This window comes from Pagrus major, chromosome 7 (genome assembly GCF_040436345.1).
Source record: "Pagrus major chromosome 7, Pma_NU_1.0".
NCBI classification, from domain to species: Eukaryota; Metazoa; Chordata; class Actinopteri; order Spariformes; family Sparidae; genus Pagrus; species Pagrus major.
In genome coordinates, this window is record NC_133221.1 from 3,765,785 (window position 1) to 3,782,520 (window position 16,736).

The 16,736-nt window shown below is 39.9% G+C and overlaps 1 protein-coding gene across 6 annotated transcripts in view; it reads left to right on the forward strand.

Annotated features, from left to right (window-relative positions):
- Nucleotides 1-12,609, forward strand: part of rgs19 (regulator of G protein signaling 19) — a 35,171-nt gene extending 22,562 nt beyond the window's left edge. For 3 of the 6 annotated variants that reach the window (XM_073471088.1, XM_073471092.1, XM_073471089.1), the window contains 4 exons: nucleotides 3,457-3,629; nucleotides 4,836-4,934; nucleotides 5,459-5,693; nucleotides 8,934-12,609. In XM_073471088.1, the coding sequence (XP_073327189.1) occupies nucleotides 3,457-3,629; nucleotides 4,836-4,934; nucleotides 5,459-5,693; nucleotides 8,934-9,122 (696 nt within the window). In that variant the 3' untranslated portion in view covers nucleotides 9,123-12,609. The remainder of the gene's footprint in view (nucleotides 1-3,456; nucleotides 3,630-4,835; nucleotides 4,935-5,458; nucleotides 5,694-8,933) is intronic. The other 3 variants (XM_073471090.1, XM_073471087.1, XM_073471093.1) reach the window with 1 other exon arrangement.
- Nucleotides 12,610-16,736: the final 4,127 nt, after the last annotated feature.

Here is a 16,736-nt window from a genome sequence, read left to right on the forward strand (position 1 = left end):
AACACACACACACACTGTAATGATGTCACGGTTTACCTGCACTGTTCAAGCAAAGGCAGAGGAGCACTCCCTTCCCCTCTTTTATCACCCGCCCCATCTTTTATAACACTGAGCTATCACATTTCCTCCTTTGTGTGTGTGTGTGTGTGTGTTTGTGTGTGTGTGTGTGTGTGTGCGCGCGCGCATGCACGCAAGAAAAGGCAAGTCTATACAAAAAGTGTGTGTGAATTCATGTGTTCTCGAGCTGATGACTGAACTCGAGAAGGTTCATTACCACTTTAGTTAGAAAGAAAGAAAAAAGAGACTCCGGGGAAAAGAGATTAAGAAAGAAAGAAGTAGAAAAAGAAAAGAAAAGAAAATAGAGCACACAGACTTCACAGAAATACAGATAAAGTTAGAAAGAAACAAAGAAAGAGAGAAAGAAAGAAAAGAAAAAGACAGGCAAATATGTTCAGTTCCTTTTGAGCACATGTCTCACTTCCTCTTTTGTTCCACGTGAATTGTGTGTGCGTGTGTGTGCGTGTGTGTGCGTGTGTGTGTGTGTGTGTGTGTGTGTGTGTGTGTGTGTGTGTGTGTGTTTAACAAGATTTGGGTCGGAGTGTTAATCTGATTAAGCTAGATGACATTAGAAAGACTTAGAAACCACACACACACACACACACACACAAACAAGGCAGTTCACTTCCTTGTCATCTTAACTCTGTTCTCTGTAAATATTTTTTTAACCTTTTATTTATCCTGGTTATGGTTGGCAGGGCACCCATACTGTTCCTGCAACACCCCGCTACACACACACACACACACACACACACACACACACACACACACACACACACACACACACACACACACACACACAATAACTGAGAATGAAATAAATGGCAGTAGACAAAAGTCTTTACTGGTTTTTATGTCGAATCATGACTGTTGTATCAGTCAGACCCTACAGGCAGCAGCTTTTTATGAACATGAAAATGTTGCAGGTTAATGTTTTCATTCATTATTTTACCAGCATCACCGAACATCAAACACACACACACACACACACACACACACAGGTCAGCAGCCCACTTCTGTCCCTGTGCTGGCAGACAGACAGACTCACAGATAGTCGACAGCTGGAGGCTGATGTCAGCTGAGCCGTAGTTTCACCATTTTAGAGAAATGTGAAAATAACAAACGCACCCAATCTAACGATAGCATTGACGTGGAATTATCTGCATCTGTGTGTGTGTGTGTGTGTGTGTGTGTATGTGTGCGTATACGCAACGGCTTACTTTTTCTTTGTCCGTCTGAATGCACCTTTATGTGCGTGTATGCGTGTCTCTGTGTGCTTTTTCATTATGTATATGCATATTTGCTCTCTTTTTGTGTGCATGTCTGTGAGTACACTATGTGCTCATACATGTGTTACTGCGTGCAACCATACAGGATGTGTATATCTGCCCCCCTGCAACTGTTCCTGGCCCACACCCTACCAAAATGATTAACTTGATTAGATCTTGGATTTCTTTTTATTCTTTGGATTCTAGTTAAGAAGTGGAGCGACTGAGCTTTACATAATATATATATAAAAATAGGAAATATACTTTTAAATCCTCCTGCCACATCATCTGAAAATCCAGTGCACCAGGGGCTCAGGCTCCACAGAGCAAAGTTGAGAAACCTGTGTGTGTGTGTATTTGTGTATGTGTGATCATCTTTGTGTGTGTTGGTGCATGTGTGTGTGATCACAGCTCAATCACATGATGCATCACATTGCCCGGTCTGTCTCCATACCCTCTCTCTTTCACTTCCTCTATTCTACATGGTCTCTCTCTGTCTCTCTCTCTCTTCTTCCATACCCGCTCTCTAAATGTGAGTCTCTTTCTTTCTACCTCTTTCACTCTAAAATCTCTTTTTTCTCATCTTTTATCATCTCACACTCTTTTCTTATTTGTGTCTGTATAGCTCTCTTTCTTGTAGTTCTGCTGTCTGCCCTTTTGGTTTTTTTCTCTCTCCAGCTCAACCCCCCCCTTAGAAACCTCAAAGCAGATTTGAATGTAAGGAAGTTACTCATAACTTTGCCTGCAAGTCACTGAAACTGCTTCTTTATCTAACGGGCACATCTCTCTTTCTTCTCCAGAAAGAAATTTACAATTCAGTTGTTGTTATCGGTATTAATTGTCTTAATCTTAATCAGTCAGTAAGTTAATAAAGTATGCATTTTATCCAAACCCTGCTGAGAACTTTTATTATTTGACTTCAGATCCTTTCCTGTAAATTCATAATCGTCTGTAAAGGCAAACATGCTACGTGTAGCATTTGAAACTGACACACACGATTGTCACATTAACTGTGCTACCTTGCGATGATTACTGTAAACAAAGATGATCACGTGAAGAACCATTTTTAGCCTCCAACACCAGCAGTGTTGTTCCAGCTCAAGTTTCTCCAGATTCTGACACACATTACAGACTGTATATGTTGAAACACATTGTTTTTCAGGAGCATGAGAAGTTATCTTCCTTTTCCATCTTACTGTGAGTCCTGAGGTTTTACTCCTCATGTCCACTGGATGCAGCCTTGTGGCCTCCTATTTGACCTGAATATCCTCTATTGTTAGTAAAAAGCTGACTGAACTTTTCCAAACCTTTCCTAAACCTTTGTTATTGTGATTATTTTGACAGAGGTTACGATAATATGATTCACAATTTCTATTCTAACTCTATTCTTTTATTCTATTAAAATCATGATGCTGTGATATATGTTGAGGTCTGTACCAAACAAACATGTTCCTCATATCTGGAGAAGGAGATTTGTAGGCCAGGGCATCTCTGCAGCTCTACAGTAATGTGCTATTTTGCCCACACATTTAACCTTTATGCAGCTTCTGCAATTTGCATATCACACTTGGCCATAAGTAGCCCTGATTTGTAATGATATCTGGAAATTAAGTGAGGATCAGATAATAAATACAGAATGTGTGCAGCAGAACTTTTCTCCTTTCATACCCTGGTCGAACAAACACTTCATTTTTTTTTTGTGCCCCACTGGAAAGGGCCAACCTCTAGGTAGCTCCACCTCCACCCACTACAGTAAAATGCTAGTAATGCATTCATGCATTTGTATTAACAATATACGGATGTAATATATATGAATAATACATATAATATACAGTATAATGATGATGTTTCTGCTAAACAAGTACCGTCATTACATTTTGCTATTAATACTTTGACTCGAGTTTGATTTTGAATGCAGGATATCAACTTTTCCAACATGTTATTAGAATTGCCTGTTTTCATTTGCACTATTCTTTTATTGGTTTGTTTGTTTGTGGTCTCTAAAAACAAAAAATGTACATGTTCGAAATAAAGATTTCAATCAATCAACTTGAGAGAGTGTTTTTTATATTGTGGCTCGACCCAACAGTTCAGAGGAAATCACGGTATCTCTCTCTCTCTGTCTCTGCAGTACACGGGTCCGATCCCGGCCGAGCGAGGGGGCGAGCTGGCCATGGGGGGAGGTCGCAGCGAGACCTCTGCACTGAGCGGGACGGGAGGAGGGCGCGGCATGACCACTACCCAGAATTCCCAACGGCCCAACGCCTGCTGCTTCTGCTGGTGCTGCTGTTGCAGCTGCTCATGGTAGGAGACAAACACACACACACACACACACACACACACACTGCATTTACACTGACGAGTACACACAAAGGAACACTTGCACACATGTGCACTTGTAATGTAAGTAAACACACACTGGCAGAGCGGCTCTCTGGTCCTGTTAACACAGCTGTAAAAGACACACAGCTGCCTTATCAGTGTTTCAGTCCACTTCATCATGTCTGCGAGGCTTGAAGAGACCTGAGAACTAAACCTCAGCAGTCTGTGTCACCAGTGCTCATCTGTGTGTGTCTGCTTCCTGGTGATGTTAAAGCTGTCCTTCAGTAGATGGATCCCTTTGACAGATGTGTAGCATTGTTTGCCTAGTCTCTCTACTGAGTAAGAATCTAGTGTTGTGCAGTCATTAACAGCAGAAGTCGTCATGTTTATGTTCTCTAAAAAAAAAAGTGGTGATCACAGGGAGAAGAAAGTTTGGAGTTGAAATGGATTTACTGGACTTGGCTGGATATTTTCCAAAATATGTTTAATGTTACTCAAAAGGAGCAGGTTACTGAGCCTTTCCTGAAGTGGCGTTATCTTGTCTTCACTTGCAACAATTGCTACAGAACGTTGTAGGAGGAAACACAATCAGCCCGAGCTGACCAATCACAGTTCCTGTGGTTTCCACCGGAACACTGACGCATACAATTTTTTTAGAAGTCACACGTCGGAGCGTTTGGTCCAGTCTAGCTGTGTACACACACACACACACACACACACACACACACACACACACACACAGAAATACATTGGACAAACCTGCTCACAGTCACACACACTGAGCCTCCAGACATTAGTCAGACAGTAGCTGTACAGTGATCAGGTCTATAAAGTTCCCACAGGGGGAACTAATTATTTATAGCTTTCTCTCTCTCTCTTTCTGTGTCACCACACACACACACACACACACACACACACACACACACACACACACACACACACACACACACACACCTGTAGCTGCTGCCTTACCCTGCTGTTAACATAACTGTGGTTAGTGTTGCCATTAAATGGGGTAGTAATGCTCTTGTGGCTGATTGTACATGTGTTTATAGCCCTGAGAGCAATTACTGTGCTCTGTGTGTGTGTGTGTGTGTGTGTCTGTGTGTGTGTGTATATGTATGTGTGTGAGTGTATGCATGTGTGTGTGTGCGTGTTTCCTGTCTGAAAGCCGTTTTATCATGTCAGTCTCACCTTCAGGAATGAAGAGGAGAGACGGAGGCGGAGCAGGAGGAAGAGAATATCACAGGACACCAAGATGGAAACCATACCAAACTGTGAAGCTTGGTGAGTCTGCACTGTCAACACACACACACACACACACACACACACACACACACACACACACACACACACACACACACACACTCATTGTGTTTGGTTTCAAACTTGATAAAACATGTTGGTAGACTTGTGTAGGTCAGGAAACAGAAGGATTTCTTAGATTTTTAAAGATTTTCTTTAGATTACGAGGATTTTGGATATTTTCTCTCGATGTCTGAACTTTGAAACACAACTAGGTTCAAGGCTGTCTTACAAATCAGAAGGCTGTAATGTTCATCAAACTCAACCCCATTGAACATTTATGGAGGCGTCATGCAGGGTTAATATGAGAAACAGAATCCAAAGCATTTAGTTGACTCAGAAACACCAACTCAAAAAACGCTGAGTGACTAAGTCAATTTCCTCTCACATTTCTCTGTTTTTAGTCAGCAAGCTGCATACAGGGCGTACAGTCTGAATTATGACCGTCATTCAAAAACAAATGAACAAGAAATAGTGAATGAATAAATAAACTCTTCCTCCCTCAGCACCAAACCCACGATGGAAGAGATTCGGCTGTGGTCTCAGTCCTTCGACAAGCTGATGAAGAACCCGGCGGGTCGAAATGTCTTTCGGGAGTTCCTGCGGACGGAGTACAGCGAGGAGAACATGCTGTTCTGGTTGGCCTGCGAAGACCTCAAAAAGGAAATCAACAAGAACACCATTGAGGAGAAAGCGCGCACCATCTACGAGGACTACATTTCCATATTGTCGCCAAAAGAGGTAGGAGAGCTGCTGGTTAAATCAAGCCTCAATCAAACATTAAATCTCTTGATACATCAGTCATCGTACTCTTCTCTTCCCTGGGAATGTTTTCAGGGATGCAGATTCAAAGCTTGTGTCATTGTTTAAATTCCAAAAGATTATGGCTCGTTAATCACTTCAGGATGTTGAACCATCAGGCGGATGTTGCTCAAGGTCTGTTCTCGTGTCTCAGGAGATGAGTTTAATTTAGGGAACTACGATGTTTTGAAAACATTTTCTTTTGAAAGATTGGGCTGATTCATTTTTGTTCTGCAGTATAGATGTTGCTTCATCTGTGTCCAACATTTGACTTTTACAGCAAGATGTGCCAACAGCTATTTCAATAACACTTACTTTGTTAATATTCATGGTAACAAAAGCATAATTTTTGATAATGACTATCCATTTCTTTGAGCACATCCCGCTCCCCAGATGATGAACCCTTCGGCTGTTGTTCACCTCAGGTCAGGGGTCAGGGTTTAGGTCTCTGTTCAATCAAACGTTCCAAAGATTTGATTGTTGGTCAGTCAAAACAAGACATTTTACTGCATCAGCTCCCTGTGATAGATTTGTTTCACTCACCAGCCACAAAACAAAGCTGTTCGATTGTGTGGCTGGTGAAAATGTATAGACACTCAGGTCATTTCACTGTTAGATAAAAAAGGTAATTATGTATCCTGGTCAAGTGATATGATACTGTTCAGACCCAATGATGAATCGAACATATGAATCTGCAGATTAATCTATAATGAAATAGTTACTAGTCGCAGCCCTGCATCAATATGTTATTTGTTCCTCTGCTTTTTCTTTATCTTAACTTAAATTTTGCTTCACATATGGAGGTTTGCATTCGTCAGCTGTTTTGCACGAGTTCACATCAACCCCACCGTAAGAAATGCGAGCCCTGCTGATAGAGCCAGTGATTACTGCTGGTGGTTAAACTTAGAGATACGTACTGTGGCACACACACACACACACACACACACACACACACACACACACACACACACACACACACACACACACGTGGTAAATGTGCTAAAGTTTATTTTTTATGGTGAGAAATGGGGGAAGCATTATGTGCTGTACTGCTTTTTTTTAACTGTGTGTGTGTGTGTCTGTTGTGTGTGTTTAACAGTGGTTGCTTTATTTAGTATGAGTATGGAGGCTCTGCTCCATCACCCTCGTGTGTGTGTGTGTGTGTGTTGGCATGTTTCAACACTGGTGTGTTTGTATGTACAGTTGTCTGCATGTGTGTGTACAGTGTGTTCACAGGAAGCTATAAACTGCTGCTCTCATCACCTTCTGGCTGTAGATGCTTTTTATAGACACACACACTGAAATACAGAGATATCCAGACGTGTGAGTTTGGCAGAGAAGATGCCTGCCTGGATGTCTGTCTGCATGTCTGACCTTGGTAGGATGCCTGTGTGGGTGTGCGTGTGCGTGTGCGTGTGCGTGTGTGTGTGTGTGTGTGTGTGTGTCTTTCCCTAAATAAGAGCAGAGGGAAAACATAAGAGAAAGCTTGTCGTTCTATAAATATCTAGCTGGTGCTGTCGCTGCGGGGCCACTCCAAGTGTGTGTGTGTGTGTGTGTGTGTGTGTGTGTGTGTGTGTGTGTGTGTGTGTGTGTGTGTGTGTGTGTGTGTGTGTGTGCTCCAGCGCTGGTAACTGTATGTGTTCGTGCCTCTATGGAAGTTAAGTAATGACGAAAGTGCAGAACACAAAACAACTTCAAACCTTAATCAGCCTGTGACTCCAGTCCTGAGAGTACAGAGACAGATTTATAGACGCAGTGTGAGTTTTGAAACCCTGATCTTTCTGTCCAATCATGAATGACCGAACTAGAAACAGTGAGATGATTAATGGATTGACTGAGATTGAGTCTGTTGGGGTGGGTAAAAAGATCCATTCACATAAGAATCTAGATTTTTATCTCCTATGACTCACAATCAATTCACAAATCTAAAATCAGATTTTTCTAAATGTTAGTTAATAGCGTGGTATTGACTGAATGAAAAAGGTAGAACTGAACTGCGAGGTGAGTGCGCCAGTCGGACAATTTACAGCGCGCACACACAAGAGTTATCTTGAAGTTCATTTTCAAAAATGGCAGCGGTTGCAAGCATTTCTGTTGTGTAAAGACTGAGTAATTAACTCTGCAAGATGAGCGTGAAGTAGACCAACGTTAACAGAGCAGAGCAGCGATCCAAAATAACAAACGAGACCGGCTGACCAACACACACCAAGCAACTCAGTTATAATTGGCGGTGGAGAAAATAACACTGTGCTCGGTCAGTTTTATTGGTGAGTTGTTTGGCACACAGTATACTGGAGCAAAAGACTGAAAGAAATGCCCCCTTTTCCTAGTCGCTCAACAGAAAATGAGTTCCTAATCGAGAATTGTTTCGAGTCGAAAACCGATCCTGAATCCAATCAGACACCCAAGAATCAGAATCAAGTCGATTTGTGAAATTGCCAACGATCCACACACATATTTCCTAGTTGGTGCTTTTCAATTGTGACGTTGATCTCAGCACACTTACACAAAAAAGCACAGAAAAAACAAGTATTTTGAGGACATCTTGGAAATTAAAATGGGATTTTTAAAAAAATAAAAAATTTTAGCTTTGCTCATCGAAGCTAATAACATGTGGACACAAGCTCTGTAGAGAAAACAGCAACAGTGCAGCAGCTTCACTCCTCTGTCCATGTCTAAACAGGATGCATTCAGCCAGTCATGCTGTGTAGGTCACCTCCTTTTTTGGAGGATACTGGTGTTTTGTGAATTATCTAGTGTCTGCATTTCTACTTAAACACCAATACTCAGAGTTTTTCTTGATTAATAAGGCACATTTCTTGGAACGAATCTCCATTTCCCAGAACTCTAAACACAAATGGATAACTGCTCACTCATCGTACCAAACTGAACTCGCCATGTGATCTTACATCAAAACTAAACTTTGCCTCAAACACAAAGTGAAGGTCAAAAATCTGAATCATGTGTGAAAAATGAATAGTGTTTATAGTTTATGTGTCTGTCTTAGTCCATAGATGGTGTTAATGGTTTGGGATCTTAAGTTAAATGGTTACAGTGTGTAAGCAATCGAGAAAAGAAGCTGTTATTTTTTGGACATGTTTGATGGTAGTTAAAGATGCAGTTTGTCCTTCGACGTGTTGTCGTCTCTCTTCACTAAACCAAACTAAATGTCCCCTCCAGGTGAGTCTGGACGCCCGGGTTCGAGAGGTGATCAACAGGAAGATGCAGGACCCGACGCCTCACTCGTTCGAAGACGCCCAGCTACAGATCTACACGCTGATGCACAGGGACTCCTACCCAAGATTCCTCTCCTCCAACATCTACAAGTCGCTGGTTCACGGCGGCTCGCGTACCTCCTCCGAGTCCTAGTCCCACACCGCCCCCACCTCCTCTTCTGATCCTGCACTCACAGGATTGACGCCAGACCATTTCATCGCTTCCCTCACACTCCTCCTCCTCCTCCCAGGACAGAACTTAAAAAGAAATTATCAGACTCTTCCTCCTGAATCCCAAATCTCTCCGATTACTGCCAAGACTTTCTTCTCTCTCTTTTTTTCCCCTCCATATCCTAAACCTTTGGTTCTGCTGCCAACACCTCCTCTCTTCTCGTTTCCTCTTCTTGTTGCTGCTCTCCAGTTGAATCTCCTCTGCTTTATTCCCACTAGTGTCTCTTTGTTCTCATTAAATCTTCCTTTCCTTTCCTCTCTTCTCTTTTTCACTTGTAAAATTCTTGCAAGTTTCTTGCAGTTAGCAACAACACGCATCAGGATAGGAGTATTTGTCCGACAGTTGTCTGTTGATTCAATCAAGAAACAGAATTACCTTTTTTTTTAATCCATAAATCCATTTTAAAATGTTATTTTGTGAGCCTCTGAAACAGTAGTGAGACGATCAGAGGGCGTAAAACTTAAAGATAAGTAATGAAGATAGCGGAGAACGTCCACGAGCCAATAACTGACTTCATGAATAGAGTGTGACTGATGATGGATTCTTAGGCCATGATCTTTCTCACAGTCTCCCTCAGGAATTTGAACGGCGTCCGGGAGGATGTGATTCAAAGGTCCAGAAAAATCTGAGTGAATGCACCTCGAGCGAGATCAAACATTATCAGATTTTTGTCACTGATATCGCTAAATAACATGAACACATATTTTTGATTAGGGTCTCTTCAGGTTTGTTTATGAATGAATTGTGACCAAGAAATGAAGATTGATACTAAAATTCTTTTTATGATTATTGTGACTTAGACGCTGAAACACTAAATTAGCAGTGGACTCATGCTGACCCAGTTTTCGAGAATGAACTGTCTCGCATAAGTTTGACCAGCGTCCCTTAAATTTGGCTAACACCAAGTGAGACATTTTACAGTTGAAAAATGATCATGTGCTTTTGTAATTTTCTATTTTTCTACCATGCAGGTGCGTCAGTTTGATTTTTCATTCGACCAACATGTCGTGTTTTTTCTCTTCTTTCATTTCTCTTTTCTTCTGTCCTTTTATTCAGTCTTCTGTCTCTTCTCCTCCCTCATCTCTGCTCTTTTTTCGCCTCAACATCGGAGAAGGAAGCGATCTGGACGTCGAAGTATTTCTTTGGGATTTCATATAGTGTTACGTGGAGATGCACATGATTACTTGGGAGATTTGAATGCAATGCAGTGGGAGACATACACACCTGTGCCATGGATTCTAAGTGGATTTTTTTTTTTACCAATTATGACCATACAATCACCTTTAAGAGCCAATTAAAGGGGATGTCCCCTGACCTCCGCCCACCTCATCGCCTTGTTTTTCATCCGACTGTTTTCTACGTCTGGACTGACGGAGAGGAAAGAAGATGAACTCCGTCTGATTCCCTCTTTCTCTCTTTTTTCTTTTTCTTTCTTTCAACTGGAAAACACAGGGTGCTCCCTCCATCCCCACCGACAAACAAAAAGTGTGTTTCTTATTCCTGTTGTTTATTTATCCCCCTCTCGATTTGCTGGATCAATCATTTCACTCCTGTGATAAACAAACGGACTAATGGATGGATGTCACTTCCTTCCGACTACTGATTTACAAACAGACAAGACGTCTATTTTTTAAGAGAAAACTATACGGAACATTTTAACTATGTTGACTTTTTGTTTTGTTTTGTTTATTTGGTTTCTCCCACTCTCCCGCCTTCCTGGATTTTTTTTTTTTTGCAAGAAGAGGAAGATTTCCTCTGAGACTGTACTGATCTCCACCCAACGCAACACCACAGACGCCACAGACAGGTGCAATAAAACACTGGAGTTTGGAAAAACAACACACACACAAACGCACACACATTTACAACATTTGTGTTACTATACTTCACGGGCTCTGTCTCTCCTCCTCGTCCAAACTATAAACCCTCAGTGGGACGTGACACGGTCGACCAAAACAGAAGTAATCTACACCTCAGGTTCAGTGTGGAGTATTTCTGAATGTTATCCGTCTTGTGAAACATTTCTCATTTTCTCACTCAAGTATTCAAAGGCCCGATAAACCTCTCTGATACATAATCATAAAAAATGTACGCACCCAACGAAGGTTAGTAGCCTCCACAGATTGTTTTCTAAAATACAGAAATTGCTCATTCATATGAAGAACGTTACACCATTTATGAACCTGTTGATGTACAGTATTTATGTAACATGTTTTCTTCTTTTAATCGTAATTAATTTAGTGTTGAAACAATTATTCGATTCATTATTTGGTTGATTGACAGCTTCTCAAACGTGGACGTTTTCTGCTTTATGGCGATTTATATCACTTTCAATTGAATTTCTTTGCATTTCAAGACTAAACAATCCAAAAATAACTTGCAGGTTAAATCAATAGTCAAAATGAATTTTAGTTGCAGCTAAATCATAGACCAAGTGTAACTTTTGGCCTGAAACATCAGCTCTTAACTCAAAAGTTGCACGAGACAAAATCTAGAGCTCAAATTTAGGCCTCAACAATATTTAAATTAGCTCGTGATAATAATTCCCTGCACAGAGACTGGAAGGAAAACTTCTGTATGTGGATGAAGATATGACTGAAAACTTAAAATCAAACTATATGTATATAACTTTATTTAAAGCCAGCATTCAGTGGAATAAAATGAAACTATCTCTTCCTTTTCCACCAGCAACCAGCACAGTGAAATTTATGCTGCTTTTATGTTATATGGATTTTGACATAACTGCTATTTCCAACCTCAAAAAAACTCTTCATACCATAATGAAACTATCAGGAAGGAGCAAAGAAGATAAAACGATCCTCCGTGTTCTCTAAAGATTCCCGAGTTTTAATACAAAAGTCAAAGATGTCCTCATGAGTATAGTAATACAAATAATCACACACACACACACACACACCAGGGTGGCCTACCTGGGCACTGCTGCTGCTGACCTCTGCCTCTGTGACCTCTCACCTTTGACCTCACCACTGTCTGTCGCCCACTCGGACGCCTGCTCCTGATTGGCTGCAGGAGGCCGCAGGGCTGAGTTGTGGTTGGTCGATTCAGGAAGAGGGGTGGGAGGAAATCCCAGGTGCAAAAAAATATATATAGATATATTAATGAGAAAACTAATAAAAAAAAATACATATATAGAAGAAAAAAGATATTATGTGAGATGGGATGCTTACACCCAATGCTTCATGGGAAATGTAGTTTGAGGAAAACAAATGTTTGTAGTTGTCTGCGGAGGCAGAAACAACAGATTTTAAAAAAAGAGATGCCTCGGTCTTCACCAGACTGGTCACTCAGAATGCATTTATCTTAGTATTGTTAATGTTATTTATTTTATATTTTGTTAAAACTGTGATTTTAATTGTACATATATAAACGGAAACCCTTGAACATCCAATGAGAAGCAGCTTCCTTTGTTCCGTGTTTGTCTCAGTGATTTCTTTTTTCTTTCGTGAGAAGTTCCTCACAACAGTATGAGTTCACTTCTCATCAGTATGAGTGTCTCTGCTCGCAGTCAAACTGGAAACCTGTCGCTTCGATACGGAAGCCCTGAGGGGGAAGTGAACAATTATTTTTTGCTGCCGATGTATTTTCTCAATCTGATCTAAATTATTATTATTATGTTTATGACTTGAGAACTGGTGGAAAAAAAGGTTTTCCCAGGATTCTTTTTCCATCTGTAAAAAAACACGAGATTTTTTTCCCCCATTTGTGAAACTGAATTAAAAACAAAATTTAAGAAATTTTTTTCTGCATGTGTGAAACCAAGTGGGGGGAAGTTGTAGCAGGAGGATTTTTTTCACCTGAAGTTAACGTTTCTGTTTCTGAACATAAGAAGACAAAAGCACTGTACTTTCAGCAGCTCCAACTGACAGTAACCATTATAACCATTAACTAGGATGTAATATGAACCAGGTCGTATATCAGAATGAGGCCGTTAAATGTTACTGCTTGATCTGACAGCTGATAATACACAGTATTCCACCGTGACACTGACGGCAGATCAGCACCAATTATAACACAACCCTCCTTAAAGAGAGACATGACAGTAATGTTACACAACCTGCTAACACACAGATGTATCTTGTGTTTAGTTTGCACAGAGAAATTAAAACTTCTGTGGAAAGACACCTGAATGCTTTGAGTCCTATTCAGAACACGAGGTAGTGCAAGACTGCACTTCAGCCACTGGTGGTCAAACTGAGAGAATTATTTTTTCACTTGATTTCTCACTCATGTTTCAAGCGTGAAAAAAAAAAAAGTTTTGTCCCGCCAAAACTTTCTTTTCTGTGTGAAACAGTAATTTTTTTTCTTCTTTTTTTTGTTGAAAAAAGTTGTGTTTTTTTCACTTGGTTTCACATGAGAAAAAAAAATTTCTGAAAAATATTTAACTTTTTTCTGCTTTTTTTGTTTTTTGAAACATTGAAAAAAAAATTTCAGGAGAATTTTTTTTTGTCAAAAAAAAAAAAACATCGCTCCATTTCAAGTCAAAATAATTTATTTTTTTCACTTTTCACAAAAAAATTCCTGAAAAATATTTCACTTTCTTTCTCCTGCTAAAGCTGTTTTTTTTAAAACATTGAAAAAAAATTCTGATTTTTGTTTTTCCTCAAAAAAATCACTCCATTTAAAGAAAAAAAGACTATTTTTTGCATTTTTCGTATATGAATTTTTTTTTTTCTTTCTTCTTTTTGCCAAAAGAAGAAAAAAATTCTTCTGAAAAGATGTTGTCCTGACAAAAATTTTTTTCCTGTGTGAAACCAGGAAGTTTGGGCAGGAGAAAAAGGAAATATTTTAACGAAAAAATCTTGAAACTATGAATGAGTTTGGAGATTTTTTTTTTCTCCTGCCAAAACTTTAAAAAAAAACCACACACCTGTGTTTCTTTGTTTTTTACGCAACACAGGATCTGGAATCTGAAACAGCAACCTCACTGCAGTGACACAAACGTGATCCCTCACTGGCTTCCCACCCATTCAGACCAAGCATGATTTTCTCCTGCATCCCAAAACTACAGATCACATTTTCAAATTTTAACTTAATTTTTGTAAACTTTTTGGTTATGCCCCTTTTAAAAAACAATAATAAAAAAGTATTGTGACCCCTATAGGTCTGTTTCAGGATTGCAGGGGGTGATCAATAAATATGTACAGGAGATTGATTTTTTTTCTTCACACATGCTAATTATGCAAACTGTTAATGTCACGGACAGATCAAGAAGATCATTCGATGTGTGTCTGGTTCCTTCCTTCAAGACGCAGCGTGACAACAGTAAGACGAGCCCGGTGCTGAGCCCGGTGCTGAGCCCGGTGCTGAGCCCACACCTCGTCCACACCGGCTGCCTTAACGAGGTGCAAATAGAAAAAAAGGTTGAGTTCAGTTGAAAAGCCACTTTTCTAATATGAGGCTGCAGTTTGAGTCGACGGTTTGAGCTGAAAGTGAACATGAACTGAGCTCAAGACACAAACCGTCAGTGTTGACACACACAACACTCAGTTCCTAAAGGAAACCAACACACACACACACACACACACACACACAGATCTGGTCTTTTTCCACACTTCACTGTAACCTGATATCTTTGTGTTTAGGATGACTTCTCTATGTCACACACACACCTACATATTTAGGCTGCAGTACAGACACACACAGTCTCGTACCACCATACCATCACACAAACACACCGTTCTTTATCTGTACATCCACGTTTCCTCTCTGGTTTTCTGTTTATTAACACTGATTATCTTCACATTTCTCATCTTAATAATACAACACAATACAAGAGGTGTTGAGTTCTGACCCTAAGTTTCAGTTTGGACACCTGCTGGACACTAAATATGGTAAACCATAAATAAATATATGGATATGTTGATAAGGTCAGTTTGTAATGTGTTTGCTGGTTCACTCAGTAACCGCTCCTCTCTCCGATCCAGCCGCTCTGCGTTCTGTCTCAAGACTTCAGTCTGTTTTCCATCCAGAGAAGAAGACACCTAACAGAACCTGGTGTCATGCAGGCCCGTCCAGCGTTTCCCTCCACCTCCCTCCCTCCCTCCCTCCCTCTCCTCTCCCATGCTCATGTATGGAAAGAGCTCAGCGGTGTTTCCACAACAAACACAACAGGAGCTTTCTCCGCTCCGCTTTCTCACCACTTCTCATCGCCTCCGTCAACACCCGCGTCGTCTGGAAAAAACAAAGACGACGACTCTGGTTTATGCTCCAGTCATTGTGATTTATTTTAGTTTTTATTTTTACTTGTAAATCTGGTCAAGTCAAATGTACTCAGGGTGAATAAAGTTGACAAAGGCCTCTGATGTCATGTGTGGGGGTGGGGGGGGGTGGGGGGGGGGTTCATCAACAGTGATCGTGTTAATGTTTTCTGTAATAGTTTGATTTTATCTATCTTGAAAACTGCCAGTTACCTTATTCAATTTAAGGTGATAATAAAATGTTATTCTTTTAACAATTGTCTATTAAGAAAGTTGGTTTAAATTTTAATGTTGAATTCATGTAAATATCTGTAAATGTTGGGATGTTATGTCGACAAGTAGGTCAGATACACTGCTGACTTCTGTAACTCAAAATTCTGACTTTTTTCTCTTAACTTTTTCTTAAAATTCTGACTTTGTTTCAAACTTTTTCTCAAAATTCTGACTTTTTTCTCTTAACTTTTTCTTAAAATTCTGACTTTGTTTCAAACTTTTTCTCAAAATTTGGACTTTTATTTTTTTTAAAATCTGACTTTTTTCCCCAAAATTTTTCAAACTTCGCTCTTAAAATTCTGACTTTTTTCGCCATTTTTTTCTTAAAATTCAGACTTTTTTCCCTTAACTTTTTCTCAAAATTTTGATGTTGTGTGATGTCACAAAGTCAAGGCATTAAAGGAGGGACTGCTGACGATGCGTTTCAGGAGCGGTGTTTTGTGTGGGAGAGAGGAGCTTCTGTTGGTGCCGACTTTTTCTCAAAGTCGGCACCAACAGAAGCTCATCTCTCCCACGCTCTCCCTCGCCCTTTTTCTTTCTAAAGTTTTTCTAAAAATTTCGACTTTTGTTTCACACTTTTGCTCAAAATTCTACCCACCCCAAGTTTCTCCTCAAAATTCTGACTTTTTTCCTCAACTTTTCTCTTAAAATTCTGACTTTTTTCCCTTAACTTTTTCTTAAAATTTTGACTTTTGTTTCTAACTTTTCTCAAAATTTTGACTTTTGTTTCAAACTTTTTCTCAACATTCTGACTTTTTTTTCACCAATTTTTCTTAAAATTATGACTTTTTTCCTTTAACTTTTTCTCAAAATGTTGACTTTTATTTTTTTAAAAATCTGATTTTTTTCCCAAAAAGTTTTCAAACTTCTCAAATTCTGACTTTTTTCCTCAACTTTTCTCAAAATTTTGACTTTTGTTTCTAACTTTTTCTCAAAGTCGGCACCAACAGAAGCTCGTCTCTCCCACGCTCTCCCTTGCCCTTTTTCTTTCTAAAGTTTTTCTAAAAATTTCGACTTTTGTTTCACACTTTTGCTCAAAATTCTA